We start from the raw sequence: 17,244 nt of genomic DNA, 5'->3' as shown, positions 1-17,244 counted from the left end.
TACATTTCATCACACGGGGAATGGGTTGGAAGTAGAGAGAAGTACAATGTTCTACAAGGTAGGATTTCACAATAAAGAGAGATGCTCCCCAATCAGAATAAGTACCACCCATAGGTTGTGTTTGACTCCAGTGCCGTCTTTTGTGGCCTTCAGTCCTGCTGAACAGAGGCCAAGTGGCTCGCCCTTGGTGGTTGTGGGATGCTTAAGAGATTGCTGAGGTTAAAGGTTTAACTCAAGTGGATTTTCCTGGCCCCACCTTTGCAAACCTTCGGGTCTTGCTTCTGATCCTCTCATCTACCACTTTCTTCCAGTCTGGAGAAGAAGAGGTATGAGAGATGATTTGGATACTGGGTTGACTGGCATTTGGTTTTGAGGGAGACGAAGCTGGCCGAGACAATTCTTGGGCAGACACAGCCAACACCTGGATGGAGAAACCAGAGGCCATGAAGTGGAAAGATCGCTACAACAAGCATCACAAAGCTGTCCAGGTTGAGAAAAACTGAATTAAATCATCCCTGTGGCAGGTAACTATCAGCCTCTCCAAAAATTGAGACTTCACCACCTCCGTAGGTGGACCATTCCCTTGTTCTACAGCTCTTCCCATTAGAAACTTTACTCCCCCTTATATTTACTGTATTTTTCGGAGTATAAGACACACCGGAGTATAAGACGCACCTTAGTTTTTGGGGAGGAAAATAAGAAAAAAGCGGATTGGTGGATGGATCCTCACGGAATATCCCCAATCAGCTGTTTCCAGAGGTGAGTTTTAGCAACAGGTTCGTTGGTTGTGAGTTGTTCCTTGCTTTTTTTTCTGCCTCTGAAAGCTTCCAAAACAGAGTTTCAGAAAAAAAGGCTTTTTTTTCTGAAGCTCTGTTTTGAGGCTTTTTTTTTCTGAACTTCTTTCAGAGGCTTTTTTTCTGAAGCTTCTTTCAGAGGCTTTTATTCTGAAGGACTATCTGTACTCTATTCAATCTCCTTTCTTTGGTATTGGTATATAGATTAACCTCTTCCAATCTGTTGGTTATTGTGTCATTCTCCAGATTTGTTAAACATAGTTTGGTTAGAACCTTTACTGATTCTTCTTTTGTTGCTTGCCATATTATTTTAGATCAAAGCCTTTCAGAGGCTTTTTTTCTGAAGCTCTGTTTGGAAGCTTTTTTTCTGAAGCTTCGTTTCTGAGGCTTTTTTTCTGAAGCTTTTTTCAGCCTCTGAAACCTCCGTTTGAGAGGCTGGGCGGGGCTACATTCACAGTATAAGACGCACCCAGATTTTCACCCTCTTTTTGGGGGGAAAAGGGTGCATCTTATACTCCAAAAAATACGGTACATGAAATTTAAAGTAACCCCAATTTAAATAGTTCTTGAAAGCAGGAGTCACCTACATCCAGTATGTCCATCCGTTGACGCAGACTGTAATTCAGGGAGTAGAATTCTGAAGTTAGATATTTGGCCACCTAGAAAACAAAGAGACAAAGCATTCCTTCAGACGTTTTTCATGACTTCTGCGTTTTTCAATTCTCCCTTTATTTTCAAGAGTGACAAGTTAGGCACAAAAGACAGGGCAAAGAATTCCAGTAGCAACCATAAAGATGCTTTATGTCTTAGATCTTCCTAGAAAGACTCATGAGCGCTGACTTTCTACTGCTCTGGAGTATAGGAAGAGGAACCCTGTACCCCCTCCAGATGTTGAACTGAACTTCCTTGTGTGAAGTAAGCTGAGTTTTCCACAAACTCCCATGGAGAGCCAAGAATTCTCCACCCTTTTCCCCAGCTCCTTAGCTAAGCTCACTACAAGGTTGCGAATCCTTTCACTGAACGGTCAATACCTTTACTTACCCGGATGGGGTCTGCGATAGTAAGAGCCACCAAGGCACCTTGCCGAAGTCCCGTGAACCCTTCAATGTAGCTCTTCTCTTCCAAGTGGAGCAAAACTTTTGCCAGTTCCACGCTCATCTGTGCAAAAGGAACACAATCCTGAATTTCCTATGGAATTTACCCTACACGTTCAATTTAGTTCAGGGTAAATTCATAACCCTGAATTGGCTATAGAATGCTGGGTGCTGGAAGACAACTTTATGCAGCTCTGCTGAATCTAGTTGTTGTTAGTTGCGAAGTTGTGTCCAACCCATTGCGACCCCATGGACAACATTCCTCCAGTCCTCTACCATCCTCTGGAGTCCATTTAAGCTCACGCCGACTGCTTCAGTGACTCCATCCAGCCACCTCGTTCTCTGCCGTCCCCTTCTTCTTTTGCCCTCCATTGTTCCCAGCATTAGGTTCTTCTCCAGTGAGTCCTTCCTTCTCATTAGGTGGTCGAAGTAATTGAGTTTCCTTTTCAGGATCTGGCCTTCTAAAGAGCAATCAGGGTTGATCTCCTCTAGGACTGACTAGTTTAATTGTCTTGTAGTCCATGGGACTCGCAGGAGTCTTCTCCAGCACCATAGTTCAAAGGCCCCAATTCTTTGGCACTCAGCCTTTCTTATGGTCCAACTTTCACAGCCATAAATTGCAACTGGAAAAACTATGACTATACTTTTGTTGGCAGGATGATGTCTCTGCTTTTTAGCATGCTGTCTATCTTTGCCATAGCTTTCCTCCCCAGGAGCAAAGTGTCTTTTAATTTCTTGGCTGCAGTCCCCATGTGTGGTGATCTTGGAGCCCAGGAAAATAAAATCTGTCACTACCTCCATTTCTTCCCCATCTATTTGCCAGGAATTGAGAGGAATTCTAGAGGGCGCTGCAATCTGAGCAAACAGTAATTGCCCCTTTCCATGTTGTTAATACCTCGCTTACGTTCTACAAGGCAAACTCATGTAAACTCAAGAAGCCTGCTCTAAACTAATTATTTTGGTCATCAAGGGGCACGTGCAAATTCCAAAACAGCACCATAGGCCTGTCTCTTCTGGATTAAACTAAAGAAACCACAACATGGTGAATAAACCATGATTTATCCTCCAGACAGGTATAGAGATTCCTTCCCACACTTCAAAGAAAGGAAGGACTTCTCTTCCCCCCCCCCCTTAACCATCCTTTGGCTCAATCTTCAAACCTACATTTTAACCCAATTGGTTTCAAGTGACCTGTAAATAAGACTAGTTTTTTGGGTTGAACAAACCAATTAAGTTATGATTGATGAAATTCTAGGGGGGGGGAAATTCCAGTTTTCTTTTTGGCACCCTGAGACTCACTTCACACATTACTTCTCCATCTTCATAAGTCACGGTTTATGTCACTCAAAATCTTGAAAAGGCTTTCATGAAAAGAGTGACATTAAGCCTTAACTTGCATATAGAGATTATTTCTTGTCATTTTTCTCCCCCTTCTCTTCAATCATGTCTCGTAGGCAACCAGGACAAATCCTTGAACTATTCTTGGCAAGATATCAGAAGTGGCTTGCCACTACTTCCATCCTAGGGCTGGGAGAGAATGACTGGCCTAAGGTCACCCAGCTGGCTTTGTGCCTAAAGCGGGACTAGAACTCACAGCTTCCCAGTTTCTACCACGACACCAAACTGCTTCTCTTCATGTTATTAACTATTGCTATAAAATGATTATGGCAAAAATCCCTAATCCCTAATAACCGCAGCTGGCTTTTTCCAAATCCGAACTGCAATGCAAAGAGGCACGAATTGCATTTACCTCTTGAGCGGTGGCTGTGTCCCTCCGGATCAGAGTTTCCAGGACGCCCAAAGCAGCTTCGTATTTTTCGGCATCTTCCGATCCTGTCAGAACTGAAGAAACAGAAGAGGACTGTGTGAAAATGCAGAAGAGGCTACAAGGACAACTGTCAAATTCTAGACTAAGAAAAAAAAAATATGGCTTCTTTATCAGAAGAAACTTGCTACTGTCCTTATAAGATAAAGATAAAGCTTCCCCTCGCACATATGTGCTAGTCGTTCCTGACTCTAGGGGGCGGTGCTCATCTCCATTTCAAAGCTGAAGAGCCAGCGCTGTCCGAAGACGTCTCTGTGGTCATGTGGCCGGCATGACTCAACGCCAAAGGCCCATGGAACGCTGTTCCCTTCCCACCAAAGGTGGTCCCGATTTTTCTACTTGCATTTTTTACGTGCTTTCGAACTGCCAGGTTGGCAGAAGCTGGGACAAGGAACGGGAGCTCACCCCGTTACGCAGCACTAGGGATTCGAACTGCTGAACTGCTGACCTTTCGATCGACAAGCTCAGCGTCTTAGCCACTGAGCCACCATGTCCCTCATATATGTCCTTATAGGATGGTTGTTACACAGAGTTCACCCTCTGGCTCGCAATTTAAGCCACACCTAAAAAGGATTAGCAAAGAGAAGGAAGAAAGGGTGTTCTGTTTGTAATTGCAAAACGCCTATGATGACCAACTACACTGCCAAGAGCCTGTGGAACAAGGGAGTTTATCAATCAGATACATCAGTGTTCTTCAACCTTGGCCTTCAATTCCCAGAATTCCCCATCCAACATTTTAGAATTGCTATGGTTGAGAAACACTGGAGAAGAAAGGAAGGAAGGAAGGAAGGAAGGAAGGAAAAGAAGAAAGAAAGAAAGAAAGAAAGAAAGAAAGAAAGAAAGAAAGAAAGAAAGAAAGAAAGAAAGAAAGAAAGAAAGAAAGAAAGAAAGAAAGAAAGAAAGAAAGAAAGAAAGAAATCCAAACAATTGAAGGAAAGGAGCTGCCATTCCCTGGTCCAGCTTCCTCAATTTGAGTGCTTTCTAATTCCCACAATTCTGACCAACTCTGGATGGGGAATTCTGGGAACTGAAGTCCATCATCTGGAAGGCGCTGTGTCCCCCCACACTTCAACTCAACCGTGCTTTTTTTACAAGAGGGCAAATGGACTTTCTTGTTTTTTTCTTTTAAAGACATTTCGCTTCTCATCCAAGGAAGCCTCTTCAGCTCTGACTGGATGGTGGGGAATGGGAAGGATTTATCCTCCTTGAAGAGAATGCAAATGACCAGCTGTCTGCAAGGAGTATCAATCCTTCTGTCCCCACCATCCAGTCAGAGCTGAAGAAGCTTCCTTGGATGAGAAGCAAAACATCTTCAAAGAAAACCAGAAAGTCCAGTAGCCTCCTGAAAAAGCACCTTTGGGACGACCATGACCTGACTGAGAATCTCCACAGACTTTTAGCTATACAATTTGGGATTAAGACCCTTTGAATGGTGTGGGAGTAGGAATGGATTTCCAGAGGGGAAAAAAACTGCAGACTACAGGGACCAGGAGCACTAACTCAGTTGACCCTGAGGACACAGATAAACCTCCAAGTGCTTCAATGACCCTCTAAAACAGGGGTGGGCAAATATGGCCCCTTTATGACCTGTGGACTTCAACTCCCTAAATTCCTGAGCCAGCTTGGCTGGCTCAGGAATTCTGGGAGTTGAAGTCCACAGGTTGTAAAAGGGCCACATTTACCCACCCTTGCTCTAAAATGAGGCAAACGACTGGCTGTCTGCAAGGAGTATAAATCCTTCCGTTCCCCACCATCCAGTCAGAGCTGAAGAAGCTTCTTGGGTGAGAAGCGAAATGTCTTCAAAGAAAAACCAGAAAGTCCAGTTGCCTCCTGAAAAAGCACCTTTGGGACAACCATGACCTGGATGACGGAGCATCTCCACAGACACCCATGTTTTAAGTGCAAGATCTGACTTTATAACTACTTTATTCAGGGGATGACAAACCCAGCAAATTGTAAATCGGTCCGTTCCCCCAAATCTGAGCCCTGTGATGGACAGAGGTAAACAGTTCTCATCAGCCAGCCAGGCGAAAAGAATCCCGAGACCTCCCTCCGTTCCCTTCTTCTTCTTCTTACTTTCAAAACAGTCCCTGATGTAGCTGGGAGCTCTGGTTTTCTTAAGCTCTTTATCCTGCGACATGTCGTAAGGGACGAGGTCGTCATCGCTGCAAAAAGGAATCCGGGAAAGAAGATTCGTCACCATCTCTCCATTCATACACATTTTGTCCTTGGCTTAACGACCCACAGCTGAGCCCTGTGGCTAAGCGAGACATTTGCTAAGGGAGTTTTGCCCCCTTTTACGACCTTTCTTGCCACCGTTGTTAAGTGAATCCCCGCGGTGGTTAAGTTAGGAACACGGTCGTGAAGCGAATCTGGCTTCCCCATTGATTCTACAGGATCACGTGAACCCAAGACACTGCGACCATCATAAATATGCACCTGAATTTTGATTACATGACCATGGGATGCTGCAATGGTCGTTAAGTGTGAAAAATGGTCATTTTTCAGTGCCATTGTAACTTCGAACGGTAACTAAATGAACTGTTGTAAGGCGAGGACTACCTGTACGGGAACCCTGTTGTTTCTTAACAATAGAGGTAGTCCTTGACTTACAACCATTTGTTTAGTGAGTGTTCAAAGTTACACCAGCACTGGAAAAAAAAGTGACTTATGATCGTTTTTCACCGTTTACAACTGTTGTAGCATCTCCATGGTCAGGTGATCAAAATTCAGGCACTTTTTTTTTTTTTAATTTGATTTATATGCCGCCCTTCTCCGGAGACTCAGGGCGGCTTACAGTGCGTTAAGCAATAGCCTTCATCCATTTGTATATTTATACAAAGTCAGCTTATTGCCCCCACAAACTGGGTCCTCATTTTACCTACCATAGAAAGGATGGAAGGCTGAGTCAACCTTGAGCCTGGTGAGAGTCGAACTTACAGTAATTGCAGGCAGCTGTGTTAATAACAGGGTGCTCTAAACCACTGTACTACCAAGGCTCCTTGGTAGTACAGTGGCATGGCACCTGGCATGACTTGCACTGTCCTGAGGTCACGTGATCACCAGTTGTTCTGCCCCAGCTACGGACCCCAAAGAACCCAGCACACACAAAGTCTGTACAAACCTTAGTTTACTGAATTAAATCAGTCTTTTTCAAACAAAGGCTGTTAATTAACTGTCTTAACAGCCTACAAGAATCCAAAGAATAAATAATCGTAATCTTACTATGGTTGGCAAAAAGCCCAGAAGCAATTTGCAGGAAACTGATAAGAGAACTAAGATCAGGACGCGAAGGAGAGTGAACGAAGTTGTTCCCTGCAAATTGCCTCAGTCGTTGTCCTTCCTTAAATAGGCTAAGGGAATGGCCAATTAGCCCCAAGCCTTACTCTCGAGGAGACCTCCTCCTGAGGAGCCACTCCTGCCTTTTGGCAGCTCTGTGCGCCCGTGCATCGAGAAGAGGCTCCTCCTCTTCTTCCTCTTCACTTATGGGAGCCTCTGGAGATTCTGAAGGCCCTGGCTGAATCCCCGCCTCTGGCACCACATCTTCTCCAGCCTCCTCATTGTCTGACTCGAGTGCCAGCTGCACAGGCTGCTGGCGCAGCACCACACCAGCCTCCTCGCTGTGAATCAGCTACTAGCTGCACAGGCCGTTGACGGGCCACAACACCAGTTGTGACCTTCCCAGCTGGCTTCCGACGAAACCAAGACAACAAAGGAAGGAAGATTTGCTTAAGGACCACATGATTCATTTTACTGCAACGGTGACTCACTTAGCAACAGCGGCAGAAAAGGTTGTAACATGGGCAAGGATTCGTATGTGGTTGGAGAATGATGACGCAGCAGCATATTGATTTAAAAGCTGAGATATTCCTGTTGGGGATTTTACCAGGGAATTATAGTAAAGAAAATGTATACTTGATTATTCATGTAATAACTGCGGTTAAAATTGTATTTGCAACAGAATTGGAAAGGTGAAGAAGATTCCTGCAGATGAAAACGCGATTAAGGAAATATTGGAATGTACAGAAATGAATAGATTAACACTTGCAATTAAAGGAAAGAATCTGATTATTACAATATATGGGATTTATTTTATCAATGGTTAGAGAAGAAAGATGAAAGCGATGTATAATAAAGTTAAATAAGTTAAGAAGAGAAATGTTATGATAATAGATATGTTAAATATTTAGCATTAATATCAAAATAAGAGTAGATATAAATAAATGAATACAGTGGTAAGCTTTAACTGTTATGACACCAAAAAAAAAACTGTACCCAGACGACACACTGTTTAATGAATGATGGAATGTTTTGTATTAAAAGAAAAGAAAAGAAAAAGAAGAAGAAAAGGTTGTAACATGGGGCATAACTCACTTAACAGCCGCCTTGCTTAGCAATGGAAATTTCAGGTTCAATTGTGGTCGTACGTTGAGGACTGCCCATGTCATTCTTAGCCTACCTATCGAGCCTACCTATCGAGCTCTGAATCATCTCCTTTTTCGGGGTCTTCAGAGGCATCCAAGTCTGGTGGGGTCACACTGGAAGGTGGAACCGCGCTGGAGATCACGTTGGCTGTGCTGTCCCTGTAACAGGGAAAAAAGGGTTTTTTAATGTTATTCTTTTAGTTTACCAAATGTTAGGCACTGCCCATCTCAATATCTAATTTTGACGCAGTGTGTCTTATTATTTTAGGCTATTTCTGGGTTTGGAAGCTAAGCAGGGTTAGCTCTGGTTGCTATGTAGATGGGAGACAAAAGGGAATCCCCAATCAAGACTAAGGAGTCCAAAAATGATCTCAGGAGGAGGGGACAGCATACCACTTCTACATCTTCACCAAGGTAACTCTAGGGATAGGTTTCATGAAGTCATCAGGACTCAAGCTGACAATATGGAACCTCGACTTCTACTCCGTCAAAGTCACCAGGACCAAAAAAAAAAATATCTCCAAAGAATGAAGCTAAACCTTACTCAGGGTCTGGGGGCTCAGGATCTGACGTCTCTTCCAGTCTTTGGGTTAGCAAGGATTTCAGTTCTTTGATCTCATCGTCTTCTTCATACTGAAACATTCGACATGTTAACCGTTCAAATTTGTTAAAGAAATTACCGTATTTTTCTGAGTATAAGACACACTTTTCCCCCCCTAAAAGAGGGTGAAAATTTGGGTGCGTCTTATGCACCAAATGTAGCCCCGCCCATCTGCTGGCCCCCACCCTTTGGCCTCTGCCTCCCAGCAATTTACTCATTGCAGCAAGCAGCAAACAGCCCGTTTCAGCTTCAGCACAGCCTGATTAGCACAAGCAGTTGATTGTGGGTTGGATCGGCCTCCCGACCCTCAGCTGTTTAAGGCTGCAGGGGTTGCCATGGCCTATTGCCACGTGGTGTTTGCTGCAAGGAGGTAAATTGCTGGGAGGCAGATTTTTTTGTGTATGTGCTAATCAGGCTGTGCTGAAAACGAAAACGAAAGTAAAGCAGGCTGTTTGCTGCAAGGAGGCAAATTGCTGTTTTCCTCCCCCAAAAAGTTAGGTGCGATTTATAGTCCAGAGTGTCTTATACTCTTGAAAATTGTGGTAGTTTAGGACCCAGATTAGTTTCCGGGGAAAGGACCCTACACCCAGCCCGAAGTTCACAGCTGACTTGTGGCTTCACAAGGCCTCCATCCCAGCCAGAAATCTCTCAACAACGCCTGTGGGAAAGATCAAGAAGCAGAGGGGGGGGGGGAAGCGCCTTCCTTCCACACATTTAAGATTGGGGTTTCTTTTAATGTGCTGGGTTTTTTTGCAACAAAATCACTACAGCAAAATCATTCTAGCTGCTTGCCTGAAACACCAAGGCGGGCCCTTCCGGCGTTATCTTGGAGCTGACGCCTTCTGCTACGACCATGCCCATCCGACGGATCCGGGGCAAATTACTGTCCAGGTGGCATTTCATTCCCTCCATCAGGATGGTAAGGAGTTCTGGAAAGGCAAAGCCAGAAGCAACGGAACAAGTTCAGGACAGATCAACGTATCCATAAAACATCCGAGTACGAGTTTCAGCACCTCCTACTGTTGTGGCCCACTACCAGCCAGTGGAGCTAGCAGCGGATTCGGACAGTGAGGAGGTTGGGGAGGAACATGGCCCAGTCCTGGAGTCTGGGGAAGGCTCTGATGAGGGCTCTGCGTCGGAGGCAGAGAGGGGGTCAAGGCCGTATGCCAGTTATCAGCTGCCTTCGGAATCAGGCTGTCAGCGTCCCAGTACTGACATATATTAGGAGAGGAGAAGCTTGAACTTTTGCCTACTTAATCCTTTTGAAGATTCTGTCTCCTCGGAGATGGGAGGAGGGGAACATTCCTGTGATCTGACGGAGGAGGGATGAGGAAAGTGGCTTGGAAGATAGCCAATGAGACGCAGAGAATTGGGGATCGGAAAGGGAGGGATTGGGGGGCAAAGGTCAGTACTGACCGCGCAAGAGCCAGGGTCGGATCACTATGCTCAATAAAGAGAAAATTTCCTTAAAGATCGGCAGTTTGGAAATTCCTTTATTTTGAGATAGCATCGAAACCTGACACAGGCATCAGTGAGGCAGATGAACAGCTGGAGCCTGTTCCCAGTGTGCGCATGTGCAGAGTTGCCAGATGAAGGGAACAGCTAAAGAACAAGGGTCGACTTGGGAGTAAGGCCACAGCTGGACGATGAATGGCCCCTCCCAGAGGGAATAAAAGAGGAGCAAAAGGGGAGTGGAGTTTGCAGGAGACAATTAGTTCGCTTAATTGGTTCGTGACTCTCCAAGACTCCTGGCCAAGTTTTGAAGATATCGGCCTGGCAGCTCCCCAAGCCAGATAAGATCTGTGACTGTAAATTCTCCCTTGAAAGACGTTGCTGGATGTGAATGAGAAGAATTCACAGTAACTTAATAAAAAGGGGTTTTTTGTCGGGACAAGGAGTCTGCTTCGTGTTCTTGGGAAGCCTAGATCAGAACACCTACCAAGGGCTTGATTTATGGACCTTTTCCCCATCCGTTCTCTGAAGCTTCCTGCTCACATTTTGGCTAAAGAAGTTTGGGGAAGGGAAGAAGGGAGGGACTGAGAAGGATGGGCTGCCGACGGCTCTAATAAGGAACCTGAGACCAGAGAAAGGAGCCAATTCTGCCCCCATCCTTTCTCCAAAGTCCTCTTCTGCCTCTTTTACCTTGTCGGCTGGTTGAGATGTCTTCTTCTTCCAGGTGAGACAGACAAAGAAGGATGGCCTTGCTGATGTACAGCTGCTGCTCGGCTGAGGAGTGTTTCACGGCACTGCTGCTACTCCAGGTCTCCAGCAGCTCTCTCAGAATCTGCATCAGAAGCTCACCATCAGGTCTGAGGGGGCTTTCGGCTCTGTCCTGTTCCCAACCCATCCCATCCCATGATGGGATTCAAAAAAAATTTTTTTTACTACCGGTTCTGTGGGCGTGGCTTTGTGGGCGTGGCAATACTGCAAAATCCCCATTCCCACCCCACCCCACTAATCTGCTTTCCAGCTCCGTTCTCCTGTGCAGGGCAACAAAAGAAGACCCAGCTAATCAGCTGAGACTTGATCAGCTGGGACTCGGGAGGCAGCAAATACCGTATTTTCCGGAGTATAAGACGCACTAAAAGGGGGTGAAAATTTGGGTGCATCTTATACACTGTATGTAGCCACGCCCACCCACCTGCCCCCACCCTTTGGCCTCTGCCTCCCAGCAATTTACCTTCTTGCAGCAAGCAGCAAGAAGAAACAGCCCGTTTCAACTTCAGCACAGCCTAATTAGCACAAGTTGATTGTCCTTTGGATCGGCCTCCCGACTCTCAGCTGTTTCAGGCTGCAGGGATTGCCATTGCCTATTGCTGCGTGGGCCTCTGCTGCTTGCTGCAAGGAGGTAAATTGCTGGGAGCAGATTTTTTTTTTCTTGTGCTAATCTTGTGCTGAAAACGAAAATGAAAGTAAAGCAGTCTGTTTGCTGTTTGCTGCAATGAGGCAAAATTGCTGGGAGGCAGAGGCAGATTTCTTTTTCTGGTTTTCCTCACCCAAAGAGGTAGATGCGTCTTATAGTCCAGAGCATCTTATACTCCGAAAAATACGGTAGATGGGGGCAGGGCTAGCCAGAAGTAATATTTGCAGATTCTCCGAACTACTCAAAATTTCCGCTACCGGTTCGCCAGAACTGGTCAGAACCGGCTGAATACCACCTCTGATCCCATCCCATCCCATCCCATCCCATCTCTTTGGGCCTGAAGGAAGAGAGGCAGGCAGGTTTCCTACTGAAGGTGCTGGACTGGCACCAGAGAAGCCCCAGATTCAAGTCTACCTTGATCTACTTTGGATCACTCCTGATCTGTCAACCCACCCTTACACCTTACAGGGTATATCTGGCCTCCGGAGCCCAGGGGAGGCCGTTTTCGCCCTTCCAGAGGCTCGGGGAAAGCCTCCGGAGCCTGGGGAGGGCGAAAATACCCCCACCCACCCCGCTGTGGTACAGGTTGATAAAATGTTTGAATCCCATCCCTCGCGCGCATGTGCAGGGGGGAGGGCAGCGGGCATGTTCACATGCATGGGGGAGGGCCTGCTGACATGCACGGGGGCGCGCATTGCATTATGGGTGATGGCATACACGCACGCTTTTGGCACACAAAGAGAAAAAGGTTAGCCATTACTGCTGTAGACCTTGCAGTGACCACAAGGACTGCTTCATCCAACCCTCCCGCCATATTTAGGCCCACCAATTAACCCTTCCATTTAATGCACTGCTTACTTTGGTCAGTAAGGAACGGCGGGTGGTGTCCAGGGCAAGGTAGCCAAGGAGAGTCTGCAGCACCTTGGTCTGTAATCAAATCAGAGAGTTTACGCACCGACAAACCCCGGAAACCATTCCACTTGCTAGCAGGGTTGAAGGGGCACGGAGGTAACAATTACAGGTAGTCCTCGACTTGCCACACACATTTAGTGACTGTGGAAGTCACAGTGGCACTCAAAAAGTGACGTATGACCTTGCGCACTTAACAACCGTCACAACATCCCCATGGTCACGTGGTCAAAACTGGACTGCTTGGCAACGGGCATGTATTTACCATGGTTGCAGCATCCTGGGGTCACGTGATCGCCATACGAGCCATGGTGGCGCAGTGGTTAGAGTGCAGTACTGCAGGCTACTTCTGCTTACTGCCTTTTGCCCCCAACAATTGGTCCCAGATGTAAGATCATAAATCGAGGATTACCTGTATCACAGAGACTTCTGATAAAGAGAACTAAATCTGGTGTCCGTGCACTCACTTTATAATGGGATTGTAAACTTGACTGTTGTGTTTTAATTCTTGCTTGGAAAGGAATAAGATCAATCTTTTCAAAAGCGGATGACTCCACCCCATCTCATTGACTGTTCTGCCTCAGCTACGGATCCCAAAGAACGCAGCACACACAAAGTCTGTACAAACCTTAGTTTACTAAATTAAAACAGTCTTTTTCAAACAAAGGCTGTTAATTAACTTTCTTAACAGCCTACAAGAATAAATAATCGTAATCTTACTATGGTTGGCAGAAAGCCCAGAAGCAATTTGCAGAGAACTAAGATCAAGACACGTGAACGAAGTTGTTCCCTGCAAATTGCCTCAGTCGTCCTCCTTCCTTAAATAGGCTAAGGGATTGGCCAATTAGCCCCAAGCCTTACTCTCGAGGAGACCTCCTCCTGAGGAGCCACTCCTGCCTTTTCGCAGCTCTGTGTGCCCGTACACTGAGAAGAGGCTCCTCCTCTTCTTCCTCTTCACTTATGGGAGCTTCTGGAGGTTCTGAAGGCCCTGGCTGAATCCCTGCCTCTGGCACCACATCTTCTCCAGCCTCCTCATTATCCGACTCGAGTGCCAGCTGCACAGGGTGCTGGCGCAGGCCCACACCAGCCTCCTCGCTGTCGGAATCAGCTACTAGCTGCACAGGCCGCTGACGGGCTACAACACTGACCTCCTTAATTCCCCCACTGAGAAACTCACCGGAAAGCTGTACTGAAGCAGCAACGATTTTTGTGTGATCACAAACTGGGCCTTCTTGTTTTTGACCACCAAATTCCCCAGCAATCGCGACAACACAGCGGGCCTAGCAAGGCAGACAAAGACAACGTCAGCGAGTAAAATTCAGTTACGTGAATACTGGGCTGTTTTTAGTCACTGCTGTATCTTGTGCTTCACCGATCGATTTTTTAGAAAGTGCACAGTACTGCTAGATCAGTGGTGAAATCCAATTTTTTTTTTAAACTACTGGTTCTGTGGCCGTGGCTTGATGGGTGTGGCAGGCGAAGGATACTGCAAAATCGCCATTCCCACCCCACTCCAGGGGAAGGATACTGCAAAATCCCCATTCCTACCCTACTCTGGGGCCAGCCAGAGGTAGTATTTGCTAGTTTTCCGAACTGCTCAAAATTTCCGCTACAGGTTCTCCAGAACCTGTCAGAACCTGCTGGATTTGACCCCTGTGCTAGATCCAGGTATTGCCACAACAAGAAAAAGACATGTGTCATAGCCCCAACCTTCTCTTAGTAACTCTTACCCTGGGACTGCCTGGACTAAGCCACAGACCACTGCTTCCATCCAGCGATCGGGCACGCTCTCAAACAGTCGCCAACAGATTCTCTGCCAGATACAATCAGACTGAGTGCGACTGGTCAGGTGAGGCACCAAAACGTCTAAGATTTCTTCTGCGTTAAGAAACAGCAAAACCATGCACTTTTGAGATTGGAAAAAGCGAGACGGCACTAATAAAACAAGCTGTCCTTGCTCCTTTTCAGAAGGAAGGTTTTTAAAAGAGTCGTCACATCAAAAAGCAACCCAGTTCCTAGTTTCCTAGGAAATATCAGATAGCTTTTAGCTGAATGTATTATATAGGGATAGAATAACTGAATGTTATTTACGAAGAAATGAATAGTACACAGGGGGTGGAATAGTTAGGGGTTATAGTATTATAAAATGTGATTTTGATTTTGATTTCATCTTGAGGAGGTCATGGGGGGAGGGGAGGGCTAGGGAGGATTTGGGGGGGGAAATCGGGGTGAAAATGTATTTGTAAAACTTTTTAAATAAATAAAAAAAAAAAAGCAACCCAGTTCTGCTTTGAAATTTTTGTTCTCCTCCCGTTTGTGTTGGAGGCACCGTTTAAAGCGCTTCCACGTTGAAAGGATTAGCTGGTGACATCACTGTCGCCTAGGGATGCCCCTGAGGGCTCCTTTCACGTCCCCGTCAAGGAGCTGGAGCGAATGACGGGAGCTCACTCCGCCATGCAGCAGCTCTCAGGTCTCAAACGTGAGCTTGCTAACCTGCAACCCAGCACCCTAACTACGTGAGCCATCACGCTCCACGAGACATTTTTGTTTGCACCACAGACTATAAGAAAATGGCGCACCCTCTCTTTCCTTCAATAACAACCTGCTGCATATTTATGTTACTTCTTAGTTGGCTTAGTTCAAATCCTCAATCTTAAACCTGTAACATTCTGAAGAGGAAAAAAGAGCTGATGGCTTGCAGGTAGCCCTCCACTCAGGGGTGAAATTCAAAATTTTCCCCTACTGGTTCTGTGGGCATGGCTTGGTGGGCGTGGCAGGGGAAGGATACTGCAAAATCTCCATTCCCTCCCCCACTCCTGGGGGAAGAATACTGCAAAATCCCCATTCCCTCCCCACTCCTGGGGGAAGGATACTGCAAAATCCCCATTCCCTCTCCAGTCCTGGGGGAAGGATATTGCAAAATCTTCATTCCCACCCCACTCTGGGACCAGCCAGAGGTGGTATTTGCCGGTTCTCTGAACTACTCAAAATTTCCATTACCGGTTCTCCAGAACCTGTCAGAACCTGCTGGATTTCACCTCTGCCTCCTTACATATTTCGTTCAACCTGAGCAGCAGAAAAACAGCAATATCACATGGATAACTACATACAGTACTCACTTTGTCTTCCATGCACACAGACCTTTCCTAACACCTGAGATACAAAGGAGATGGAACAATCCAAGCCATCTGGAAATACATAAAAAGCACAACAGTGAAGGAATTGGCCAAATCCATTTCTGTCCCAAAAATCCTTTTCTTAATCAGTACTCAGTCTGCTTTAACTTTCTCCAAGCCAGCCAAAACACATTTGATGAGAAAATAAACATTATCAAGGCCGGTGATTCTTAACCTTAGCAACTTTTAAGATGTATGGACTTCAACTCCCAGAATTCTGTCTGAGCATGCTGTCTGGAGAATTCTGGGAGTTGAAATCCACCTATCTTAAAGTTGCCAAGATTGAAAGACATTGGTCTAAGTAATGATAGGCTGAAGTGCTATTATTTCTTTATGTCTGGGAGATCAAAGTTTGCTCATTTATAGACACTGGAATAAGTTCTATTTTCAATCACAGCATATAGAACTGTTTATATGAATTCTCTTAGAAGAAAACACCTTATAATTAAAAAACCATTTTCTCCTGCAATTATATTTCTTTTTGCTCATATATTCATGCATTCCTTTTTTCGCTCATACATCCTTCCCTCCCATTCAGTAGTTCACAGCAGTTTTTGCCTATTCACCCCCTAAGGTAAAGGTTCCCCTCGCACATATGTGCTAATCATTCCTGACTCTAGGGGGCGGTGCGCATCTCCATTTCTAAGCCAAAGAGCCAGCGCTGTCCGAAGATGTCTCTGTGGTCATGTGGACGGCATGACTAAATGCCAAAGGCGCACGGAATGCTGTTACCTTCCCACCAAAAGTGGTCCCTATTTTTCTACTTGCATTTTTTTTTTTACGTGCTTTCGAACTGCTAGGTTGGCAGAAGCTGGGACAAGTCACGGGAGCTCACCCATTACGCGGCGCTAGGGATTCGAACCGCTGAACTGCCGACCTTCTGATCAACAAGCTCAGCATCCTAGCCACTGAGCCACCGCGTCCTTTCATTCACCCCCTAGACATCTTAATTTGTCTGTCAATGCTTACCTCGTAGCGAGCCAGAAATTCTTTCCATCACCTGGACAATTTCCATGCCAAGCAACGGGAAATAATTTTGAGGGTAGAAGACTGGTCGGTTGCCTCCCTGGAGTTTGTTCCCTAAGTGATCAGGTAAACATACAACTTTGTTGAGAATCGTTTCGCGCAGAACAAGGGAACCGGTTTCTGTATGTTGCTTGCAGATTTCCCATATTAAAGCAGAGAGTCTGGACTGCTGCAAGAATTGCTCTAGGGTATCGACTGCTTTATTCAGACGAAAACTCGGCCTGCGGGGAGAAGTACCGGCCATAGTAACTTTTGGCAACTTTTATTTGGCTAGCCCTCTAGGGCAGTGATGGCTTTTCCGGACCGAATGCCCAAAGCGCAAGCATGTGCAAATGCGCACGCACCCGAACCAAAAATGTAATGCATGCACGGCCCGTGCATGTGCCCTGCTCCCACTCAGGCGTGTACGGCCCTTACATACACCCTGCTCCCACACATGCATCCCCCTGTGCATGTGTCCTGCCCCCCCTGCATGCACCCGACCACCACCGTATGCGTGAGTGGTCCCTTATGTGCACCCCGCCCCCCCCCC

At 46.1% G+C, this 17,244-nt stretch overlaps 1 protein-coding gene across 1 annotated transcript in view; it reads right to left on the bottom strand.

The window, feature by feature from the left end:
• The window catches only part of TELO2 (telomere maintenance 2), a 33,781-nt gene that overhangs the window by 13,972 nt on the left and 2,565 nt on the right, over positions 1-17,244 (bottom strand). The window contains exons 3-16 of the mRNA XM_060692935.2: positions 16,656-16,933; positions 15,630-15,698; positions 14,241-14,388; positions 13,688-13,790; positions 12,460-12,528; positions 10,881-11,022; positions 9,531-9,667; positions 8,682-8,770; positions 8,186-8,296; positions 5,790-5,878; positions 3,639-3,730; positions 1,836-1,952; positions 1,382-1,453; positions 257-421 (exon numbers count right to left, since the gene is read on the bottom strand). Of these exons, the coding sequence (XP_060548918.2) occupies positions 257-421; positions 1,382-1,453; positions 1,836-1,952; positions 3,639-3,730; positions 5,790-5,878; positions 8,186-8,296; positions 8,682-8,770; positions 9,531-9,667; positions 10,881-11,022; positions 12,460-12,528; positions 13,688-13,790; positions 14,241-14,388; positions 15,630-15,698; positions 16,656-16,933 (1,681 nt within the window). The remainder of the gene's footprint in view (positions 1-256; positions 422-1,381; positions 1,454-1,835; positions 1,953-3,638; positions 3,731-5,789; positions 5,879-8,185; positions 8,297-8,681; positions 8,771-9,530; positions 9,668-10,880; positions 11,023-12,459; positions 12,529-13,687; positions 13,791-14,240; positions 14,389-15,629; positions 15,699-16,655; positions 16,934-17,244) is intronic.

This window comes from Pantherophis guttatus, chromosome 14 (assembly GCF_059756535.1).
Source record: "Pantherophis guttatus breed Tessera chromosome 14, ASM5975653v1, whole genome shotgun sequence".
NCBI classification, from domain to species: domain Eukaryota; kingdom Metazoa; phylum Chordata; class Lepidosauria; order Squamata; family Colubridae; genus Pantherophis; species Pantherophis guttatus.
This window is presented reverse-complemented; position numbering and strand designations above follow the sequence as displayed.